General features: G+C 40.8%; 1 gene segment (V, D, J or C); it reads right to left on the bottom strand.

Annotated features, from left to right (window-relative positions):
• Nucleotides 1-8,798: 8,798 nt before the first annotated feature.
• On the bottom strand, nt 8,799-9,271 carry LOC130521309 (Ig heavy chain V region 6.96-like). The segment is given in 2 exon segments: nt 8,799-9,106; nt 9,192-9,271. Coding segments are annotated over 2 exon segments (357 nt in total).
• Between the last annotated feature and the right edge of the window lie 8,659 nt (nt 9,272-17,930).

Here is a 17,930-nt window from a genome sequence, read left to right as displayed (position 1 = left end):
AGTTTGGTCCGAATTGCTGGCAGTAAGTCGAACTCGTTTCCGGTGAGGGTTGGCCTCCGCCAGGGCTGCCCTTTGTCACCGATTCTGTTCATAATTTTTATGGACAGAATTTCTAGGTGCAGTCATGGTGTTGAGGGGATCCGGTTTGGTGACCTCAGGATCGCGTCTCTGCTTTTTGCGGATGATGTGGTCCTGTTGGCTTCATCGGCCCGTGACCTCCAACTATCACTGGATCGGTTCGCCGCCGCATGTGAAGCGGCTGGGATGAGAATCAGCACCTCCAAATCCGAGGCCATGGTTCTCGACCGGAAAAAGGTGGAGTGCCTTCTCTGGGTAAAGGAGGAGATGCTGCCCCAAGTGGAGGAGTTTAAGTACCTCGGGGTCTTGTTCACGAGTGGGGGAAGAATGGAGCGGGAGATCGACAGGCGGATCGGTGCGGCATCCACAGTAATGCGGACTCTGCACCGGTCCGTTGTGGTGAAGAGAGAGCTTCGCCTTTCGGCTCAGCTCTCGATTTACCGGTCGATCTTCGTTCCTACCCTCACCTATGGTCATGAGCTTTGGGTAATGACCGAAAGAACAAGATCACGGGTACAAGCGGCTGAAATGAGCTTCCTCCGTAGGGTGGCTGGGCTCTCCCTTAGAGACAGGGTGAGAAGCTCTGCCATCCGGGAGGAGCTCGGAGTAGAGTCGCTGCTCCTCCGCGTTGAGAGGAGCCAGATGGGGTGGCTCGGGCATCTAGTCAGGATGCCCCCTGGACGCCTCCCTGGTGAGGTGTTCAGGGCATGTCCCTCCGGTAAGAGACCCCCAGGGAGACCCAGGACACGTTGGAGAGACTATGTCTCTCGACTGGCCTGGGAACGCCTGGGGATCCCTCCGGATGAGCTGGAGGAGGTGGCTGGGGAGAGGGAAGTCTGGGCTTCTCTCCTTAGGCTGCTGCCCCCGCGACCCGACCCCGGATAAGCGGCAGAGAATGGATGGATGGATGGACTATGCTGTGTAAAACAGCTCCAGGCTTCGATCAAACGATTTTGTGTTTCAAGAACACGGAGTTTGTGCAGTCCTCTCTCTGTTATATCTGTGGAAAGGCAAAGAAAAATCAAATATATGAAGGTGATGATGAGTTGTTGAAATTAATCCTGGTGTGACAGCGCCCCTTCTGGTGATGATGTGTTGGTGCTCTGAGGGGTTTTTGTTCAGCTCCACTGATGGTTTGTGTTATTGTGTATCTGGCACAGTAATAAACAGCAGTGTCTTCAGGCTGCACATTCACTCCATTTAGAGTCACTGTGTTGCTGGAAGAGTCTAAACTGATGCTGAACTTGTTCTTCAGGGAAGCTTTGTAGCTTGGGGTGCATCCAGCACAATGTGCACCAATCCACTCCAGTCCTTTCCCTGCAGGCTGTCTGATCCAGTTTGTACCATAGCTGCTGAGAGAATAAGAGACCTGACAGGTGATGGTCAGACGCTGACCTGGCTGCACAGTCACAGAGGCTGGCTGTGTCAACTGTTCACCCTTCACACCTGTGGATGAAGAGAAGAAGATTGAATCAGTGGACATAGAGGGAACAGTCAGGGTGATCACACTGTCAATGTCTCTGCCTCAGTCAGACTCACAGGATCCAGCTGCCAACAGCAGCAGCAGAGCTACAGAGAACATGGTTGGGACTGAAGCTGATCTGATGATGGGAGCTTCTCTTCTTCTGCTGCAGCTGACAGCAGGATGTCAAGTCTTTATAGCAGATGGACAGGAAGTTCCCTTTGCATAGAGAAGAACTCTGATGGGATATAAAAGAAGCACCAACTGTTCTGACCACAAAACACCAAACAGAAATCAGCTCAGTGTAGAAACAATGTTATGTTGTTTCATTTCACACCAAGTAGAATAATATAGTTAAATCTTTCATTCTTATCGTAAATAATTACTTGCGATTTGAATATGAATCACTGAGATTAAGAGTAATGAACTAAATAGATAGAAAAAATGTTTTGATACCAGTGTGTCAGTGATTACATCATGTTTCATTTTAATATAAATAAATTTAGATTTCTTAGTCAGAAAAAATCTCCTTTAACAATGAAAACAGAAATTAATTATTTATAATACCTTAAATCAATTCACCTCTGAATAAATGTTTCATATTCAATCTAATTAATTGAACATCTGATGTCACTGATTTGACTGTCAATGTTTTTGTCTTTTTACAGTAAAACAGGATATTTTATCACAGACCAGAATGAGACATCCTAGGAGAAACACCTGAGGGCCCCCTAAAGTAACAAGTGAGAAGGAGAAAAAAATCCAAAAGGCTTTTCTGAAATCTGCTGAACTGCATCAGTGAATCCAGGACAATGGAAACAGTATTGGAGTCACCACAGTCCATTTTTAAATCCTTTGGGTAGAGAAGATAGATTACCTGAGGTTAATTGTGAAAAAATATTGGAGCATTGCAGGTAAAAACAGTTGGAGTGAGTGATGGTGGATCAATGAGAATTAATACATGTTCAGTTGATGATAGTTTATGTTAATTAAATGAAATGACTTTAAAGTAAATTTACAAATTAGTCATGTCGGCACTTTACATTAATTTTGGTTAAAAGCAGTTGTAAATATAAAGAATTTAAATAACATTTAAACATGGCAATGCATATTAAAATAAAGACAGCGTTCACTTCTTCAAGCACTTCAAGAAGTAGATAATAGAAGTGTGTGTTTTTGTACAGCTGCTGAACTGACTTCAGTCACTGTGACCATCGAGCACAATAATAAACAGCAGAATCTTCAGTCTTCAGGCTGTTCATCTGCAGATTCAGCTGTGCTCTGTTGTTGTCTCTGGAGATGATAAACCGGCCTTTGACTGACTCAGAGTAGTACTGGGTGCTGCCATCATAGTAAATAAGACTGATCCACTCCAGTCCTTTTCCAGGAGCCTGTCTGACTCAGTGCATCCCATAGTCACTGAATGTGAATCCAGAGGCTGAACAGGTCAGTGTGTGAGATTCTCCAGGTCTTTTAACCACTGGTTCAGACTGGGTCAGAGTCTGAGCATCAACACCTGTTTAGAAGATGAAACATCAAGTTAATCAGATGATGACAAATATAAAAGTCTGTCAACAATCAGGATGAGTGAAGATCTTCACCTGCCCAGCAGATAGTTAGAAGCAGCAATCCTGTCCTACAGTCCATCATGTTCAACTGTGTGTCCCCTCTTCTCTGTCCTCCTCTCTGTTCTCACATAAGTAGACGTGGAACACATCTGAGTTTTGCATCGACTCCTCCTCACTAAAGAACTGGATTTGATTGTGATGCCTCCTCCTCTTTGGAGGATGTGTATTCATGTCGTCATTTCGTCCCACTGATGGTTTTTACAATGGTCCAGTAATCAGTGGTCTGAGGTTTTTTTCAGAGTAAATGTGTCCTGGCAGTTGCTCTAAAAACAGTTAGAGTAAATATTAAACTTGCTCAGTCTTTACAACCAAAAATCTCCACGTGCGTGTTGCAAGCCGACGACTCCTAAGTCATGACTCCATATATTTTGACGTGGAACAGAATTTAGGAAATCAAGATGCGAGCTGACTGAAGAAGGAAGTAGGTGTGAAGAGAAACAAGCATGTTGATGCTGCCTCCAGGGTTCTCTCCACAGTCTTTTAGTTGTGTGTTGTGTTTGCTGGTTGTTGGCATGTTTCTTGTTGTCATTCTTCATTTTTCTTCGATCACTTGTGATCACATGATATTTCTGACTTGCAGGACGAGAATCTGTATGTATGGTTTGCTACGTTGAGGTTATCGGAGCACACTTCAAACATTATGAACAAAACAGTAAATGCCTGATTTCTTATCCTCAATCTTTATCTCCAACGGATAAAATAAATCTCTTCAGAAATAGAAAAACCTTATGTGTCTGCCCCACTTTAGGTGTGGAGATCTCTCAGGATTCCAGACACTCGGTGAGTCAGAAAGATTTTCACTGACGTAAAGAAACTGTCTTAAAATACTTTATTTATATTGTAAAATAAAGATAGGCTTTTGTCCTCGAATCATCAATTCAGCAGGAATGTTTTGATATTAATATTAGACACTGCTTTGCATTTTAAATTCTTCCAGAATTAATGCAATTGTGTTTTAAATTTTGGCGTGTGTGTTTAAGCAGTTCGATCATATCATTGATAAGTGATTATCCAATATATTCTCAAGGAGATATTTCACATTTATGCAAAATTCTCTTGTAAAATAAAGAGATTGTTGTTGGGTCACTGACAAGCAGAAATGAATTGAAATGCAAAATTCAGACACGGGAGAAAGGAACAGATTCTTTCACAACTTTACTGAGCACAGGAGGCCTAACAAAAGAGTAGCTGACTCCAGAATCCAAAGAGGATCTCTTGTTTGACGTAGGACAAGTCTGGTAGGATGCTGAGCAGGGACGGGTGATGCCAGCACAGCTGCGGACAGGTGAAAGAGAGCACAGGTGAGGAAAAGACCACAAAGAATTTTCAGGCTACACGCAAGTGAGTGCTAAGCAGATACCACCGGAGTTTTCCAACAAACTAGCGCCGAGCACAAGGACGGACCGGCCTTTAACTAGCAGCTGACGAGACGATGAGCCACAGCTGCGCCAATATAGTGGCAGAAAAAGGCCCCATCACCACTCTACTCAGCGGGGAGGAAAAGCAGACACACAGGGGACATGGGAAAGACAAAACCAAGGACAATTATAGGTTTAGAATGTTATTAATGGAGCATTCTCCAAGAGTCAAGGAGATTAACATTTGAGTCATTGAATTGATTTATATTTTAGGTCACACCATTGATCGTTCTATATGTTATATAGAGGTCACTCAAAAATATATTTCTTATTTTTAACTGAACTCATCTTTGTGTGAAAAAAATCCCTAAAAAGTTCTCCATAGTTTAAATGTTTTACTTGGAGTCTCCTCATGAAAAACGATATGCTGGAAATATTTTGAAAAACTTAAGATTGTAATTCAGTTTTGAGAAGGAGGCACGTTTGTTGTCTGTGGAGGTTTTTGCACAGCTGTTCCTCTCTCTGGAGTCACTGTGGTTGTCGAGCACAGAAGAAAACAGCAGAATCCTCTGCTGTCAGGCTGCTGATCTGCAGGTACTGAGTGCTGCTGGACACGTCTTCAGTCATCACGTAACCACTTTCGAAAGAGCTTCCATAGATAGCAGAGTTTGAACCTGCGTTCATCAACCCGATCCACTCCAAAGCTTTCCCTGGTCTCTGTCGTATCCACTGGATATAGTAGCTGGTCATGTCAAACCCTGAAATGGTGCAGGACATCTTCACTGTCTCTCCAGGTCTTTTTACTTCAGGCTGAGACTGATCCAGTCTTTCACTCCAAACACCTGAAAGACAATAGAAATACACCCAACAACCAGGTCAAGCCCATTCTGGACCTGTCCACAGAAGTAACAGCAGCCCTGATGTTCTCACCGTGAACAGTGACAATGATCAGTAAACCTCTGATCACTGTGTTCTCCATTATGTGCTGACACTGCAGTTCTGTGCTCTGATCTGAGCAGAACTGTGTAAAACTGCTCCAGGCTCCTGTCACAAGTTCCTGCTGTTTTTATAGGACAGGGAGAGTTTGCATAGACGTCCCTCTCTGGGACATTTTCATAAACAACCCAAGAAGATCTGAAGAGAGACACTCAGAATCATTCATCATGAAATGTATCCATGGTGATCCATTATATAGTTTAATGAACTTGAACCTGTATAAATTGTGTCACATGACTGTATTGATCACATTAGACTGAGCAGAAATGTAGACTTTTAAACATGTCTGCAGGGAGCGTTCTATATTCTAGAATTTAACCTGTAGTACATCTAATCACAGACAATCATCATCATCATCATCATCATCATCATCATCCCACTTGTTTGTTTCATCAATTCATCATTTTCTTTATGTTCTAAAATGTTTTTCTGTTTGTTTTCATGGTTTGGAGATGTTTGTGCACCTCATCTGTGTCTGCAGCCTCCTCATTCTCTGCTGTCACAGAGTTACTAAAGTATGTTTGTGTCATTAAAACTTGTTCAAGGCATCATTTTGGTTAATGCCAGTGAGTCTGGAAGCTGGATGAGATCAAGTCAGTCAAAACGTGTGGAAACACAAACCAGCATTATCATCATCATTCTTCAGTGTTGAGAGTCCTCATTTCTTTCTCTCTCTCCGTCTGACTCTCTTGCTCAAACTCAAACACACACACACACACACACACGCACATGCGCAACCCTTTCCCTATCTTTGTTGGTATTTAGAGACATCATTTATTTCAAAGCTCCCTACCCAACCATAACTACTCACTCCTGCTTGTTCCTCCACTGAGGGTCGCGGGGGGCTGGAGCCTATCCCAGCTCAATGGGCGGAGGCAGGGTACACCCTGGACTGGACGCCAGTCAATCGCAGGGCTAACACATATAGACAAACAACCATTCTCTCTCACTCACAATCACACCTACGGGCAATTTTAGAGTTTCCAATTAGCCTAATCCCCAATCATGCATGTCTTTGGACTGTGGGAGGAAGCCGGAGTACCCAGAGAAAAACCACACAGGCAAAGGGAGAACATGCAAACTCCACACAGAAAGTCCTCAATCAATCCCAACCGGGGATCAAACCGGGGCCTTCTTGCTGTGAGGCCACAGTGCTAACCACCACACCCACCGTGCCGCCCTAATGCTTCATATCCCATCAGCATTCCTCTTTCAATTACACTCACAATCCAACACAAACATATAGACAGGAACATATTTGTCCTATAAAACTTTCTTTTATAGCTATGGATAGAGCACCCATCTTGTGTTTTAGAAAATTCATATATTCTGTGAAAAAATTAAAGTGCAGAGATGTGTGCAGCACAAATTTAATTTTGACCAACAGTAAAAATTTCTGTTATTTTTCAAACTTTAAATTCTGTTCTTCAATAAATTTTAACAAAGTTTGCCTATTAAAATGATCATAAAAAATGAATAATTCTTTAAGGACAGGATTGCCTCTGTTGAAGCAGCACTGCAGCGAGAAAGCACCTGCCAGCTTGCGTCCGCCCCCTTGAGTTGAGACAGAGTACTGCACGCCTCACCTGCTGACTTTTCTCTGCACTCTGTTGAGCGATCAGCAGGAATATTTCTCTCACACATGCATGTAAAGTTCATATTAGCGATATGCTGAGGAACAAAAACTGGCACACGTCATGCAACCCAGTTTGTAGTGGATCATGGAGTCAGACGTGGGGCACAATTCACCTCTGCCTCACCCGGGGTTTCTGCCCTGTGATGTGATCGGTAAAACTCAAATTCGGCAATTTTAACTCAAGAAAATGGCAAAAATGTGCAGTCATACTCTAAATGCATTTTTAACACATGTCATTCTTTTTCTTTTTTTGGTCAGGGAGGCACTGTCCACGTGTTTCTTGTCATCCAGGCTGTCTCTTCTCCACGTTCTCTGCCGGTTTGATGTGAAATCTTTGGTCATCGGCTCAACTCAGTTTTCATTCCCGTAGTCATAGTTTTAGATGTCATTTCTTTGCTCATCAGCGCTGTCTCTCTGCCTGCAGACCTGCCAACACCATCTGCTCCTGCTCGTCTCTCAGCCTAAATCCTGACTCACTGTGCTTCTTTTCCTGTTGGATATTTTCACTGTGGTCCCGTTCAGTCTGATCCTGTAATTGTTTTCCAACAAATTCCATAAAAGAACACAACTAAATCCAGACAAATTTTTGGTTCAGTCTGTTCCTTCGAATTTATTTAATGTTGCAAATAAGGTTGTGAAATCAGTTGAATTTTTGCAGGAAATCCTCAGGAGTGTGGTGATTAATAAAGTTGTCATTGTACCATTTTTAACATAGTTTGTTCGGAAATAAGATAGAGTTCAGGTTAAATTTTTTGCTCAAAGATTGGACCATTGCAGGTTAAAAGTAACTTGACAGAAAAATGCTGGATCAACAAGAATTTATCAACTGTTGTTGAAGTGAACTATTCCATAAGAATAATTTATGTTAAATGAAAAAACCTCCCAAAAACCTCAAGGTCAATCAATCAAACTATGATTAATCTACGATCAATACAATGTAATTGAGCTACCAGAATATAATATTGAATTATTTGAGGGGGAAATGTCTTATATTTGTTACTGATGGGTTTAATAAATGCATAAACATATACTCAGTTTGTAAATTATTAAATAGTAAGGAGGTAAATTAGTGATATAAAAGGCATAAATTATTAAAATAAAGACAGTGTTCAGTGTTTAGTGACCAGAATGAGACATCCTAGGACAGACACCTGAGGGCCCCCTAAAGTGACAAGTGAGAAGGAAGAAAAAATCCAAAAGGCTGTTTTGAAATCTGTTGAACTGCATCAGTGATTCCAGGAAAATGGAAACAGTATTGGAGTCACCACAGTCCATTTTTAAATACTTTGGGTAGAGAAGATAGATTACCTGAGGTTAATTGTTTGTGAAAAAATATTGGAGCATTGCAGGTAAAAACAGTTGGAGAGAGTGATGGTGGATCAATGAAAAATAATAAAAGTTCCATTTCAAAGAAGATGACTTTCAGGGAAAATTACAAATTAGTCATGAAGGAACTTTGCATTTTTTTTGGTCAAAAGCAGTTGTAAAATAATTTTAAATAACATTTTAAATGTGACAATTTAAAAGGCATTCATAATAAAATAAAGACAGTGTTCAGGCTGCAGTTCTGCTCTTCACAGCAGTAAATATGAGAAGTGTGTTTTTTTGTACAGCTGCTGAACTGACTTCAGTCACTGTGATCATTGAGCACAATAATAAACAGCAGAATCTTCAGTCTTCAGGCTGTTCATCTGCAGATTCAGCTGTGCTCTGTTGTTGTCTCTGGAGACGATAAACCGGCCTTTGACTGACTCTGAGTAGTACTTGTCGCTGCCACTGGGGCTGCTGATACCACTGATCCACTCCAGTCCTTTTCCAGGAGCCTGTCTGACCCAGTTCATGTAGTGGTCACTGAATGTGAATCCAGAGGCTGAACAGGTCAGTGTGTGAGATTCTCCAGGTCTTTTAACCACTGGTTCAGACTGGGTCAGAGTCTGAGCATCAACACCTGTTTAGAAGATGAAACATCAAGTTAATCAGATGATGACAAAAATCAAAGTCTGTCCACAATCAGGATGAGTGAAGATCTTCACCTGCCCAGCAGATAGTTAGAAGCAGCAGTCCTGTCCTACAGTCCATCATGTTCAACTGTGTGTCCCCTCTTCTCTGTCCTCCTCTCTTCTCTCACATAAGTAGACATGGAGCACATCTGAGTTTTGCATCGACTCCTCCTCACTAAACAACTGGATTTGATTGTGATGCCTCCTCCTCTTTGGATGATGTGAGCCTATGATCAATGACACTTTTAACTTTGTCCATTAATGATGTACCAGTAGTCCTAGTTTTGATTTGTGAGGTACCCCACACTTCACACTCAGCTGTTCTCATCCACCTGCAAATTAATTTTAGGTTACAAAAAGATTGTCTAAAGGCAGAATCATGAGATTGGAGATTGTCAGTGAATTTGTCATATCAGACAGTCTCTCATATTTAAGTATTTTCTTTAGAATAAAACAAACTGGGTCTTCAAACATTTAATCATTATCAAAAAAGAAATACAATTTTTTCCATGAGTCATTAATTGATCATTTATGTTTGAGTTACAGGATTAAAGACTGATCTTTGTTAAAAAAAAATCATCAACTGGGTGTGTGCTTTTATTTTGAGTGAATGTTGAAATTAACTGTTGAGATCATTGAAATTACAGAGAAAAAATATATTGTTGCTGCATTATCCTTAAAAACAATATTAAATACATGTGAACTTATTGCATAATGAGATCAGAAGTTTAGAATTCTATTAAAGCAGTTATCATATATATTTTCGGTCATTGGTCTTTATATATTTGTGTAAAAGCAATTCAAAAACTTTTTCTAATTTTGTATATCCTTTTTTTATGACCATTATCCCTCAAATGTTTCCTACAGTTTTTACATTTAATTTAAACTCTGAAATCTTTTTCTCCATTATTTTTCCTCAAATTTTCTTTCTCAACGTTGTTGTCATGATCCATTCCTGGTGTGACAACGCCCTCTCTGGTGATGTTGTGTTGATGTTCTGAAGGGTTTTTGTTCAGCTCCACTGATGCTTTGTGTTATTGTGTATCTGGCACAGTAATACACAGCAGTGTCTTCAGGCTGCACATTCACTCCATTTAGAGTCACTGTGTTGCTGGATAAGTCTAAACTGATGCTGAACTTGTTCTTCAGGGAAGCTTTGTAGCTTGGGGTGGATCCAACACTATTCCATCCAATCCACTCCAGTCCTTTCCCTGCAGGCTGTCTGACCCAGCTTGTCCAGTAGCTGCTGAGAGAATAAGAGACCTGACAGGTGATGGTCAAACGCTGACCTGGCTGCACAGTCACAGAGGCTGGCTGTGTCAACTGTTCACACTTCACACCTGTGAAACAACAAAGAAAATACTCATTATAAAAAATCACACTAAAACAGATCAACTGCTGACTTTGACAAATCCACAGAGAGAGACTCACATCCAGCTGCCAACAGCAGCAGCAGAGCTACAGAGAACATTGTTGGTATTGAAGCTGATCTGATGGGAGCTTCTCTTCTTCTGCTGCAGCTGACAGCAGGATGTCAAGTCTTTATAGCAGACGGACCGGTAGTTCCCTTTGCATAGAGAAGAACATTGACGGGATATAAAAGAAGCATCAGGAGTTACAATACAGTTCTATCATTATTCATACCTAAAAATCATTTTATGTTGACCAATAAGGCATAAAAGTTGTGAAATTGGCAACTATCGAATAAATGTCAACAGATGAGAAGAAAAAACAGGGAGTGTTAAACACACGTTTTCGCAGCCTGATTGTGTTGGTTCCATTTGTCATGTTCTACTTTTAAAATGTTGCACTGCCCCTCTTGGTTATATTCAGAAACCTGAATAAAATATGTTCTTTCAAAATCATTCAAATCTATTCATTTTTAGGACATTTGCTGCAAATGTATTCAGTGTTGTTGTTTTGTTTTTTGTTTTTAAATTCAAACTAATGGAGTACCAGAGTGTTTCAATTGTATGTTTTATTGTGATTTTTATCACTATTGCACTTGTAGATTATACCCTGTGAGTCTTCTATTGTCTATGTTTTTCAATTTAAACCCACTTTCTTCTGTATCCCTACGTGTGTTTCTTGTCATCCAGGCTGTCTCTTCCCCACGTTCTCTGCCTGTTAGTTGAGAAATCTTTAGTCGTCAGCTCAAATCAGTTTTGATTCACGTAGCTTCAGTTTTTGATGACAGTTCCTTTTTTTTTTAATCAATGCTGTCTCTCTATATGCAGACCTGCTATCACCACCTCATCGTGCATCATTTCGCTGTGGTCCTGTTCAGTTTGTTGCCTGTAATTTTCTTCCATCAAATTCAATCCAGACTACAGTGTCTGCTTTTGGGGCTCAATTTTGTCTTTTTCAATTAATTCACAATACAAATAGGATTTTAAAACCAGCTAAATTTTGTAGGGATTCCAACATACAAGGGTTGTTAATAAAGTTGCCACTGTACAATTTTTTATTAGATTTTTTTCAATAGTTTTTTTGAGAAATAATAACTATTTCAGGTTATTTGTTTTTGCTGAAAAATTGGACCATTGCAGGTTAACATAACTTGACACAAAGTTGATAGAGGAAAAGAATTAAGAAATTTTGTTGAGGTGAACTGTTCCATGAGAAAAATTTTCTGTTAAATGTAGGGAGAACTCATTAGGGGAAGATTGCGACAACATTATTTACATACTATAAAACTAACATTTGTCAAAACTATGCATAATTTACCATCAATACAATGTAATTGAACTACCAGAATATTGTATTATTTGGGGGGAAACGGGTTTAATAAATGAATCATACAAATGTTGACGGATTATTAAAAAGTTAAGAGGTAAATTAAAGATTTAAAAGGCATGAAACGATAAAATAAAGACAGTTTTCAGTCCGCACTTCTGCTCTTCACAGCAGTAAATATGAGAAGTGTGTGTTTTTGTACAGCTGCTGAACTGACTTCAGTCACTGTGACTCTCGAGCACAATAATAAACAGCAGAATCTTCAGTCTTCAGGCTGTTCATCTGCAGATTCAGCTGTGCTCTGTTGTTGTCTCTGGAGATGATAACCGGCCTTTGACTGACTCAGAGTAGTATGTGCTGCTGTCAGTGCTGATAGCACTGATCCACTCCAGTCCTTTTCCAGGAGCCTGTCTGACCCAGGCCATGTAGTAGTCACTGAATGTGAATCCAGAGGCTGAACAGGTCAGTGTGTGAGATTCTCCAGGTCTTTTAACCACTGGTTCAGACTGGGTCAGAGTCTGAGCATCAACACCTGTTTAGAAGATAAAGCATCAAGTTAATGAGCTGATGACAAAAATAAAAGTGTGTCAACAATCAGGATGAGTGAAGATCTTCACCTGCCCATAAGATGGAATTTGATTGTGGAATGTAAATTGTATTCAAAAGGAGGAAATTGAAATGGTATTCTATTGTGAAATGTAAATTGAGAACAAAAGGAAGGGTGTGATGGAGACTGGGAGAGCAGACGGAATCCATTTGGTTCCTCATTCATTTACATGGAAACAAAGGTTGAAGGAAGACCAGCGTCAAAGGACTGAGGGGGGACATCCTCAGGCATTCAACTTCTTGTGCCAGCTGGAACACCCGCTGTGAAGGCACCAAACTCCTGAGGTGCATACAGTGCACACCTACTGTGTTGGCGTCCTGTGTCCTGTGTATGCAGCAAACAAATGCTGTGAAGACGTCTGCACCTCAGGGGCGGGCCTTCAACTATATAAGATCAGAACTGTATACATTGAGCAGAGATCTCTCCGCATGCTTCCGTGTGTGTATCCTGACCAACTGACTGGATTAAAACCATCTCCTACGCAGTAACTTAGATTAATAGTTTTTCTTCGGCTAAAAATTCCGCGACACCCAGCAGATAGTTAGAAGCAGCAGTCCTGTCCTACAGTCCATCATCTTCAACTGTGTGTCCCCTCTTCTCTGTCCTCCTCTCTGCTCTCACATAAGTAGACGTGGAACACATCTGAGTTTTGCATCGACTCCTCCTCACTAAACAACTGGATTTGATTGTGATGCCTCCTCCTCTTTGGAGGATGTGTATTCATGTCGTCATTTCGTCCCACTGATGGTTTTACAATGGTCCAGTAATCAGTGGTCTGAGGTTTTTTTCAGAGTAAATGTGTCCTGACAGTTGCTCTAAAACCGTTAGAGTAGATATTAAACTTGCTCAGTCTTTACAACCAAAAATCTCCACGAGCATGTTGCAAGCCGACGACTCCTAAGTCATGACTCCACATATTTTGACGTGGAACAGAATTTAGGAAATCAAGACGCGAGCTGACTGAAGAAGGAAGTAGGTGTGAAGAGAAACAAGCATGTTCATGCTGCCTCCAGGGTTCTCTCCACAGTCTTTTCTTATTTTAAAAAAGGCTCTCAAGACCACCATCCCTGGCTCTTATTGTATGTCCTCTTCCAAGTTGTGTGTTGTGTTTGCTGGTTGTTGGCATGTTTCTTCTTGTCATTCTTCATTTTTCTTCGATCACTTGTGATCACATGATATTTCTGACTTGCAGGACGAGAATCTGTATGTATGGTTTGCTACGTTGAGTTATTGGAGCACACTTCAAACATTATGAACAAAACAGTAAATGCCTGATTTCTTCTCCTCAATTTTTATCTCCAACGGATAAAATAAATCTCTTCAGAGATAGAAAAACCTTATGTGTCTGCCCCACTTTAGGTGTGGAGATCTCTCAGGATTCCAGACACTCGGTGAGTCAGAAAGATTTTCACTGAAGTAAAGAAACTGTCTTTAAATACTTTATTTATATTGTAAAATAAAGATAGGCTTTTGTCCTTGAATCATCAATTCACCAGGAATGTTTTGATAATATTAGACACTGCTTTGCATTTTAAATTCTTCCTGAATTAATGCAATTGTGTTTTAAATTTTGGGCGTGTGTTTAAGCAGTTCGATCAGATCATTGATTAAGTGATTATCCAATATATTCTCAAGGAGATATTTCATATTTATGCAAAATTCTCTTGTAAAATAAAGAGATTGTTGTTGGGTCACTGACAAGCAGAAATGAATAAATGCAAAATTCAGACAGGGGAGAAAGGAACAGATTCTTTCACAACTTTATTGACCACAGGAGGCCGAACAAAAGAGTAGCTGACTCCAGAATCCAATGAGGATCTCTTGTTTGATGCAGGACAAGTCTGGTAGGATGCTGAGCAGGGACGGGTGATGCCAGCACAGCTGCGGACAGGTGAAAGAGAGCACAGGTGAGGAAAAGACCACAAAGAATTTTCAGGCTACACGGAAGTGAGTGCTAAGCAGATACCACTGGAGTTTTCCAACAAACTAGCGCTGAGCACAAGGACGGACCGACCTTTAACTAGCAGCTGACGAGACGATGAGCCACAGCTGCGCCAATATAGTGGCAGAAAAAGGCCCCATCACCACTCTACTCAGCAGGGAGGAAAAGCAGACACACAGGGGACGTGGGAAAGACAAAACCAAGGACAATTATAGGTTTAGAATGTTATTAATGGAGCATTCTCCAAGAGTCAAGGAGATTAACATTTGAGTCATTGAATTGATTTATATTTTAGGTCACACCATTGATCGTTCTATATGTTATATAGAGGTCACTCAAAAATATATTTCTTATTTTTAACTGAGCTCATCTTTGTGTGAAAAAAATCCCTAAAAAGTTCTCCATAGTTTAAATGTTTTACTTGGAGTCTTCTCATGAAAAATGAAATGCTGGAAATATTTTGAAAAACTTTAAGATTGTAATTCAGTTTTTGAGAAGGAGGCACATTTGTTGTCTGTGGAGGTTTTTGCACAGCTGTTCCTCTCTCTGGAGTCACTGTGGTTGTCGAGCGCAGAAGAAAACAGCAGAATCCTCTGCTGTCAGGCTGCTGATCTGCAGGTACTGAGTGCTGCTGGACACTCTTCAGTCATCACGTAACCACTTTTGAAAGAGCTTCCATAGCTAGCAGAGTTTGAACCTGCGTTCATCAACCCGATCCACTCCAAAGCTTTCCCTGGTCTCTGTCGTATCCACTGGATATAGTAGCTGGTCATGTCAAACCCTGAAATGGTGCAGGACATCTTCACTGTCTCTCCAGGTCTTTTTACTTCAGGCTGAGACTGATCCAGTCTTTCACTCCAAACACCTGAAAGACAATAGAAATACACCCAACAACCAGGTCAAGCCCATTCTGGACCTGTCCACAGAAGTAACAGCAGCCCTGATGTTCTCACCGTGAACAGTGACAATGATCAGTAAACCTCTGATCACTGTGTTCTCCATTATGTGCTGACACTGCAGTTCTGTGCTCTGATCTGAGCAGAACTGTGTAAAACTGCTCCAGGCTCCTGTCACAAGTTCCTGCTGTTTTTATAGGACAGAGAAGTTTGCATAGACGTCCCTCTCTGGGACATTTTCATAAACAACCCAAGAAGATCTGAAGAGAGACACTCAGAATCATTCATCATGAAATGTATCCATGGTGATCCATTATATGTTTAATGAACTTGAACCTGTATAAATTGTGTCACATGACTGTATTGATCACATTAGACTGAGCAGAAATGTAGACTTTTAAACATGTCTGCAGGGAGCGTTCTATATTCTAGAATTTAACCTGTAGTACATCTAATCACAGACAATCATCATCATCATCATCATCATCATCATCCCACTTGTTTGTTTCATCAATTCATCATTTTCTTTATGTTCTAAAATGTTTTTCTGCTGTTTGTTTTCATGGTTTGGAGATGTTTGTGCACCTCATCTGTGTCTGCAGCCTCCTCATTCTCTGCTGTCACAGAGTTACTAAAGTATGTTTGTGTCATTAAAACTTGTTCAAGGCATCATTTTGGTTAATGCCAGTGAGTCTGGAAGCTGGATGAGATCAAGTCAGTCAAAACGTGTGAAACACAAACCAGCATTATCATCATCATTCTTCAGTGTTGAGAGTCCTCATTTCTTTCTCTCTCTCCGTCTGACTCTCTTGCTCAAACACACACACACACACACTCCTTTCCATATCTTTGTTTGTATTTAGAGACATAATTATTTCAAAGCTTCCTACTCAATCATAACTATACCAACTCAGATTTACGATGGTAAGAACTGAATCTTATTTCACCATTTTTCCAACAGCATACAACTACTGATAATGCTTCATATCACTCACTCCTGCTTGTTCCTCCACTGAGGGTCGCAGGGGGACTGGAGCCTATCCCAGCTCAATGGGCGGAGGCAGGGTACACCATGGACTGGACGCCAGTCAATCACAGGGCTAGCACATATAGACAAACAACCATTCTCTCTCACACTCACACCTACAGGCAATTTTAGAGTTTCCAATTAGCCTAATCCCCAATCATGCATGTCTTTGGACTGTGGGAGGAAGCGGAGTACCCAGAGAAAACCCACGCAGGCACAGGGAGAACATGCAAACTCCACACAGAAAGTCCCTAATCATTCCCAATCGGGGATCGAACCCGGGGCCTTCTTGCTGTGAGGTCACAGTGCTAACCACCACACCACCGTGCCGCCCTAATGCTTCATATCCCATCAGCATTCCTCTTTCAATTACACTCACAATCCAACACAAACATATAGACAGGAACATATTTGTCCTATAAAGAACTTTCTTTTATAGCTATGGATAGAGCACCCATCTTGCGTTTTAAAAAATTCATATATTCTGTGAAAATTAAAGTGCAGAGATGTGTGCAGCACAATTTATTTTGACGAACAGTAAAAATTTCTGTTATTTTTCAAACTTTAAATTCTGTTCTTCAATAAATTTTAACAAAGTTTCCCTATTAAAATGATCATTAAAAAAATAATAATTCTTTAAGGACAGGATTCCCTCTGTTGAAGCAGCACTGCAGCGAGAAAGCACCTGCCAGCTTGCGTCCGCCCCCTTGAGTTGAGGCAGAGTACTGCACGCCTCACCTGCTGACTTTTCTCTGCACTCTGTTGAGCGATCAGCAGAATATTTCTCTCACACACATGTAAAGTTCATATTAGCGATATGTTGAGGAACAAAAATTGGCACACGTCATGCAACCCAGTTTGTAGTGGATCAAAAATGTGTAGTCTTACTCTAAATGCATTTTTAACACGTCATTGGAAAATATTAAAATTTATTTATGTACACTTTCTTTTTTCTTTTTTTGGTCAGGGAGGCACTGTCCACATGTTTCTTGTCATCCAGGCTGTCTCTTCTCCACGTTCTCTGCTGGTTTGATGTAAAATCTTTGGTCATCGGCTCAACTCAGTTTTCATTCCCGTAGTCATAGTTTTAGATGTCATTTCTTTGCTCATCAGCGCTGTCTCTCTGCCTGCAGACCTGCCAGCACCATCTGCTCCTGCTCGTCTCTCAGCCTAAATCCTGACTCATTGTGCTTCTTTTCCTGCTGGATATATTCACTGTGGTCCAGTTCAGTCTGATCCTGTAATTGTTTTCCACCAAATTCCATAAAAGAACACAACTAAATCCAGACAATTTTTGGGTCAATCTGTTCCTGAATTTAATTCATAATGCAAATAAGGTTGTGAAATCAGTTGAATTTTTGCAGGAAATCCTCAGGAGTGTGGTGATTAATAAAGTTGTCATTGTACCATTTTTTAACATAGTTTGTTCAGAAATAAGACAGCGTTCTGGTTAATTGTTTTTGCTCAAAGATTGGACCATTGCAGGTTAAAAGTAACTTGACAGAAAAATGCTGGATCAACAAGAATTTATCACTGTTTGTTGAAGTGAACTATTCCATAAGAA

This window comes from Takifugu flavidus, unplaced genomic scaffold (assembly GCF_003711565.1).
Source record: "Takifugu flavidus isolate HTHZ2018 unplaced genomic scaffold, ASM371156v2 ctg860, whole genome shotgun sequence".
Lineage (NCBI taxonomy): Eukaryota > Metazoa > Chordata > Actinopteri > Tetraodontiformes > Tetraodontidae > Takifugu > Takifugu flavidus.
This window is presented reverse-complemented; position numbering and strand designations above follow the sequence as displayed.